Raw genomic sequence first — 7,243 nt, 5'->3', positions numbered from 1 at the left:
ATGTTAGCTGAAAGATAAAATTACATATCCAATCACTAGAAATGTACGTAAAATGTATGGAGGGTTAATAGACAAAGTATCCAACATATGTTCACATGCTACATATTAATGTTGCACATAAAACATTTCATGATTGTTGAATACACTACAATGCAAGTTGGATTTCAGTGTAAAAATACAAGCACCTGGACCTTGGGGAAGAACGAAACAATAAAATTATAGGCTTTCACTAATAACCCAATGTTCATAAACCAAAGTTCATTTTGTCAACATTTCCACTCAGTTCCAACTGGTTGAAAGATGTGAGATCCTATACTTGTTCCTTTCACTTCAGTTAACTCCATGTTACAGGTCGTACTACTACTGCCACATTCACCGCCAGCATCCTCTGCGCTTCGCTCTGTAAGGGAGACATTAGAGATATATTGAATGGCAGATATAAATTTCTGCACCAGGCTATACAGTAAATATATTAGCAGGTGCTGGTCATATAATTAGAATATCATCAAAAGTTGATTTATTTCACTAATTCCATTCAAAAAGTGAAACTTGTATATTATATTCATTCATTACACACAGACTGATATATTTCAAATGTTTATTTCTTTTAATTTGATGATTATAACTGACAACTAATGAAAATCCCAAATTCAGTATCTCAGAAAATTAGAATATTACTTAAGACCAATACAAAGAAAGGATTTTTAGAAATCTTGGCCAACTGAAAAGTATGAACATGAAAAGTATGAGCATGTACAGCACTCAATACTTAGTTGGGGCTCCTTTTGCCTGAATTACTGCAGCAATGCGGCGTGGCATGGAGTCGATCAGTCTGTGGCACTGCTCAGGTGTTATGAGAGCCAGGTTGCTCTGATAGTGGCCTTCAGCTCTTCTGCATTGCAAGTTGGTCAGCAGCAGGAAGCATCAGAAGCGTCTCGCCTGGGCTAAAGACAAAAAGGACTGGACTGCTGCTGAGTGGTCCAAAGTTATGTTCTCTGATGAAAGTAAATTTTGCATTTCCTTTGGAAATCAGGGTCCCAGAGTCTGGAGGAAGAGAGGAGAGGCACAGAATCCACGTTGCTTGAGGTCCAGTGTAAAGTTTCCACAGTCAGTGATGGTTTGGGGTGCCATGTCATCTGCTGGTGTTGGTCCACTGTGTTTTCTGAGGTCCAAGGTCAACGCAGCCGTATACCAGGAAGTTTTAGAGCACTTCATGCTTCCTGCTGCTGACCAACTTTATGGAGATGCAGATTTCATTTTCCAACAGGACTTGGCACCTGCACACAGTGCCAAAGCTACCAGTACCTGGTTTAAGGACCATGGTATCCCTGTTCTTAATTGGCCAGCAAACTCGCCTGACCTTAACCCCATAGAAAATCTATGGGGTATTGTGAAGAGGAAGATGCGATATGCCAGACCCAACAATGCAGAAGAGCTGAAGGCCACTATCAGAGCAACCTGGCCTCTCATAACACCTGAGCAGTGCCACAGACTGATCCACTCCATGCCACGCCGCATTGCTGCAGTAATTCAGGCAAAAGGAGCCCCAACTAAGTATTGAGTGCTGTACATGCTCATACTTTTCATGTTCATACTTTTCAGTTGGCCAAGATTTCTAAAAATCCTTTCTTTGTATTGGTCTTAAGTAATATTCTAATTTTCTGAGATACTGAATTTGGGATTTTCATTAGTTGTCAGTTATAATCATCAAATTAAAAGAAATAAACATTTGAAATATATCAGTCTGTGTGTAATGAATGAATATAATATACAAGTTTCACTTTTTGAATGGAATTAGTGAAATAAATCAACTTTTTGATGATATTCTAATTATATGACCAGCACCTGTATATTGTATTATATTATTTATATATACTGACCATATTTATATTATATGTAAATGTTTAAACTAATTATAAATTATCTTAATCATTGTTATTTACAGTTAGGGCCATAAATATTTGGACAGAGCCACATTTTTTGTTATTTTAGCTGTGTATCAATATGTTTTCGAGTTACAGTTTTATAATAGATATTGTCTTAAAGTGCACACTCTCAGCTTTATTTAGAGTGTATTCACATCCAGATTAGCTGAAGGATTTAGGAATTACAGCTCTTTAATATGAAGCGCCCCCCTTTTTCAAGGGACCAAAAGTAATTGGACAGTTGAATAAAAAGCTGTTTTATTCACATGTATGGGCTTTTCCTTAAATAATTTTGTCATAAATGAAGCATGTTAAAGGTCTGGAGTTGATTCTACATGTGGTGTTTGCATTTGGAAGCTGTTGCTGTGAACCCACATCATGGGGTTCAGGGAGATCTCCATGCAAGTGAAACAGACCATAGTTAGATTTTAAAAACACTACACATCCGTCAGAAAGATGCCAGGAACATTAAGAGCGGCCAAATCAACAATTTGGACATTCTAAGAAAAAAACAACACACCGCTGAGCTCAGTAACAAAACAATCCTGGGCGTCCATATGAGATAAAAGTGGTGGATGATGACATTATCCTCTCCATGATGAAGAAAAACACCTTCACAACGTCCGGACAAGTGAAGAACACTCTCCAAGAGGTAAATATGTCAATGTTTGTCAATCAAAACAATAAAGAGAATACAAGGAAAAAATAGAGAGGGTTCACAACAAGGTGCAAAAGCCTCAAGAATAGGATGGGTAGATTAGACTTCTGAAATAGCCGAACAAGCTCTAGAAAGCATTTTTTTGGAGAGATCAAATTAATTTCAGCCTGCATAAGACTAAAAAGAATAAAAGATATGGAGAAGGCTTGGAATATCTCATGATATGAGCATACAACATCTTCAGTAAAATAGTGTTCAGGCAGTGTGATTCCATTTCCATGCATGACGTCCTCAGGCACTGGGTCACTGGTGTTTTTTTGGTGATGTAACAGAAGACAGAAGCATCCGGATTAATTCTTCACTTGTCTGGAAGTTGTGAAGATGTTTTTCTTTATCATGGAGAGGATAATGTCATCATCCACCACTTTGATCTCATATGGACGCCTAGGATTGTTTTGTTACTGAGCTCAGCGGTGTGTTTTTTTCCCCCCAGAATGTCCCAAATTGTTGATTTGGCCGCTCTTAATGTTCCTGGCATCTTTCTGACGGATGTGTAGTGTTTTTAAAATCTAACTATGGTCTGTTTCACTTGCATGGAGATCTCCCTGAACCCCATGATGTGGGTTCACAGCAACAGCTTCCAAATGCAAACACCACATGTAGAATCAACTCCAGACCTTTAACATGCTTCATTTATGACAAAATTATTTAAGGAAAAGCCCATACATGTGAATAAAACAGATTTTTATTCAACTGTCCAATTACTTTTGGTCCCTTGAAAAAGGGGGGCGCTTCATATTAAAGAGCTGTAATTCCTAAATCCTTCAGCTAATCTGGATGTGAATACACTCTAAATAAAACTGAGAGTGTGCACTTTAAGACAATATCTATTATAAAACTGTAACTCGAAAACATATTGATACACAACTAAAATAACAAAAAATGTGCCTCTGTCCAAATATTTATGGCCCTAACTGTGTATATATATATATATATATATATATATATATAATACTGCACATCAACTCTTAATAAATAATACATTTTTTAATCTAAAAATATTTAAGGCATGTTTGTAAACCCACCTCGTGTGACATCGGTTAAGAACATGATCTCCTCTGGTTGGCAGCCAATCTTCTCTGCAATGTTTTCATAGCTTTTGCTTTCAACTTTGGCACCAATGTTTGTGTCAAAGTGACCATCAAACAGCTAAGACAGACATTTGCAAAGTGTCAATATTAGAAGTCAAATCATATAAATTTAAAGAATTTACATCAAGCAAAGAGTTTTTAATACTTATACTGACTAATTCACACGGAGCGCTTTCCCACCATCGCACCGAACCATTCTATGCAAAGTCTGAAACGGTCACAGGTTTGTTTCCACGTGAGCCTGGTTCGGCACAGTGCGACTACAAACCGTTCTCGGCCCGGAATTTAATCATGCTGATAGGTGACATCGCCACTCAGGATTTGTCACTCATCAGTGGCCTAGATAACACTTTCTCTCTGTAGCCAAAATAGCGCGTTATTAAAGTAGGAAATAAAGTGAACTTAGCTGGTTAACAGCTGGAGCTGGGGGTACCAAGAAAAATTAAAACGTCAAGTCATAGTCTCTTGCGTTACCAATAGGGTGACCACCCATCCCGCTTTGCATTGTGGCGCACAGCATTTTCATCCCTTGTCCCGCACGTAGCATATAGAGAAAATATCACACATTTTCATCAGTCTGTTGGCTTTTAGTTGTCACATTAAGAAACATGTTCTTTAACCCGAAACGCACACAAGACGCTTGTTTGCGCCAGTGTTTATTTAACTATTTAACAGCACGGTGCACACCAGTGTCCAAAGAGCTCATACAAACGCAACTATTTTTTAAAGCCTGACTTTTACAGAAGATGGCAGTGATTTCAGTCATCAAGAGGCTGCGACATCTGTCAGTAGATCGAGTAGCGATCCTCCCATGTCAACTTGCCGGATAAAAAGTCACTAAAACATTGTAAACTGTGGTTTTGAAACTGTGTTTAGCCTATAGGTTGTGGTTAGCGTATTAAAACTAAATTTATTTGCAAATAATAAATTGCATAATTTACCAATAATACATTTTAAAAGATAAACTCTTTTCATTATTTGTTTGTTCTTTATTCTTTGTTTTCTCTTTTTGAGAAGATCTTCAAAGAGCTTCCTTGTCTGATCTGTGCTCAAAATTTTAAGAGACGGTTAACCTTAAATTGAAATCTCTATTAAAACTGTTTTATGTTATATAACATTTGACCTATGCCTTAATCATGTTGTAGTTGGAATGGACTAAATAACAAATTATCTATGCTTGCTAAAAGTTAGAAAAAAAATCATCAAAATGTTTTCATTCCGTTATTATATCATAGTTTTATGCTACCTTTCAGTGGTGGCCCACACAAATGGATTACCTGTCCCATATTTGGTTTGTTGGGTGGTGGTCACCCTAGTTACCAAGGCAGTGAGTGACGCATTTGTATTTACGTTCTAAAAAGGTCTATTATCACCCCAGCGGTGGAAAATGAAACCATTTACATACCGGCTGGCCTGGATTGGCACAGAGTGGAACGATTAAGCAACGAGAATGGTTCGGCACGATGGTGGAAAAGCACTCACTGACAGCATCATATTTGAAGTTAGGGAGGCGAAAATGTTTGTATATACATTTTAGCAGGGCATAATACATCATATCATTAACAACAATAAGTGAGGTACAATAATGATTATCAAGCAAAATCGATTGAAATGAAAAGTTCTAAAGAACACTGCTTATAATAATAGAAACGACTTGCCTACAATTGCCAACACTTGATCTCCACTGTCTTCCTTTCTATTGCTAGTCACAGCATTGCATTGCTGCTCATTTTAATAAATGTTTTGTTTTTTAATTGAAATAAAACGTTGTCACTGCAAATCACTATCAGTGTGAATACATCAGGCTTACATCTAATAGATCTCCTTCAACAGAATAGCCAAACAGTAGCTTCTGTGCCTCCACACTTCCTGAGGAGTAGATGTAGATCTGCAAACCATGATGCCTCCACTGTCTGATGGCTGGTACCACGTCTGGGTACACCCTGCAAAAAAAACAACAAAAAAATTCTCATCTTTCGAGTCTATATTCAACATGGTTAAGTTTTTCATACCAGGGCCCTAGATTAATCTGTATTACTAGGAACACTGAATTGGGGGCAAAAAGAGAAAAATTAGGGAAAACTTAAAACCACCTGCTACACAATTATTCACATTTCCCCATTTTAACTGCATTACTGTCAAAGGCTTTGGAAATAAATTGATTTCTTATAATCCACCAATTTATTTAAAATTTTCATTCAACAGATTCCATTAGACCGCTTTATCAAAAAGACATGCACCAGTTGAGCAGTTTCTTCAAAAATTGGTCAGAATTTGCAACAACATGGTTTAGTCTGACCACAGCCATAACATAATTATTTAACAATCGAGTTTACTCAAATTATACTTGGCCCTCATCCAATGCAAAGAGTCTATTCCTTATCACTCAGGCATAAATGGGCTGTATGTGTAAAGACAGATGATGTTACTTACTCGCCTTTAATTTTCCCCATCAGATAGGCTGCTCTCCACATGTGGCCTTGCAACTGTTTGAGTGCAGTAGTTTTTCTGTCTGCAGCCATCTCCCAGAGCACACTATCCACAACCTCACGGATTGCCTTCTCCTCATCTGTGTGTACAGTCTGGTCAACTGCATGAACTGGACATGCTTTATTTTGCCGCAGGTCTTCTTCAGCCTGGAAATAGACATGTGTTTTATTTAGTGAACCACAAATGGATTAAGCAAGCATTCTGCATGGTCCATCACAATTTCGTTATATATGCAGGCAATGCCATGGTACTGTGACATACATCATTGTATTGGTATGTCTTCAAAAGATAGCATAACTACGTCCAAAAAACATAGTAAATTAGTAATACCATGTTATTACTTAGGCATAAACCATGATACCAAAAGGAATGCACAGATTTTTTAGCGGATACAGATTTTAGCACAAACTATGGGCCAATTCCAGTATTGTAAGTGTTGAAACTCTTAAAGGGATACTTCACTCAAAAATGAAAATTCTGTCATCATTTACTCACCTTGAGTTGTTCCAAATGTGTATAAATTTCTTTGTTCTGATGAACACAGAGAAATATATTTGGAATAATGCTTATATAACCAAACAGATCTCAACACCCATTGACTACCAGAGTAGGAAAAAAACAAAAGTGATAATCAAAAGTGCGCCAGAACTGTTTGCTGTCCTACATTCTTCAAATTGTCTTCTTTTGTGTTAAACGGAACAAAAAAAATGATAAAGTAATTTTTCCTACTATGGTAGTCAATGGCCCTGTTGAAATAAAAACGGAATATGCCTGTTTGGTATGTTTTGATGCTGCTTTGCTGGTTTAAGCTGGTCATGCGCTGGTTTAAGCTGGTTATGTGCTGGTCCATAGCTGGTTTAAGATGGTCAAACCAGCATCAAAACACACCTAACCCAGCATATGGTGGTTTTTGTCACCAGGGGGGTGTTGAGATCTGTTCGGTTATAAGCATTATTCCAAATATCTTTCTCAGTGTTCATCAGAACAAAGAAATTATACACATTTGGAACAGAATTATC

At 37.4% G+C, this 7,243-nt stretch overlaps 1 protein-coding gene across 1 annotated transcript; it reads right to left on the bottom strand.

The window, feature by feature from the left end:
• Positions 1 to 266: 266 nt before the first annotated feature.
• On the bottom strand, positions 267 to 6,893 carry enoph1 (enolase-phosphatase 1). Its single transcript, XM_057321646.1, has 4 exons — positions 6,168 to 6,893; positions 5,545 to 5,677; positions 3,669 to 3,792; positions 267 to 400 (listed from the first exon to the last, which is right to left on the bottom strand). Exons 1-4 carry the CDS (start codon positions 6,254 to 6,256, stop codon positions 267 to 269), a joined length of 480 nt encoding a protein of 159 aa, XP_057177629.1. The 5' UTR covers positions 6,257 to 6,893.
• Positions 6,894 to 7,243: the final 350 nt, after the last annotated feature.

This window comes from Triplophysa rosa, linkage group LG1, assembly GCF_024868665.1.
Source record: "Triplophysa rosa linkage group LG1, Trosa_1v2, whole genome shotgun sequence".
Lineage (NCBI taxonomy): Eukaryota > Metazoa > Chordata > Actinopteri > Cypriniformes > Nemacheilidae > Triplophysa > Triplophysa rosa.
The sequence above is the reverse complement of the archived record's forward strand: the minus strand, read 5'-3'. Positions and strand labels throughout refer to the sequence as shown.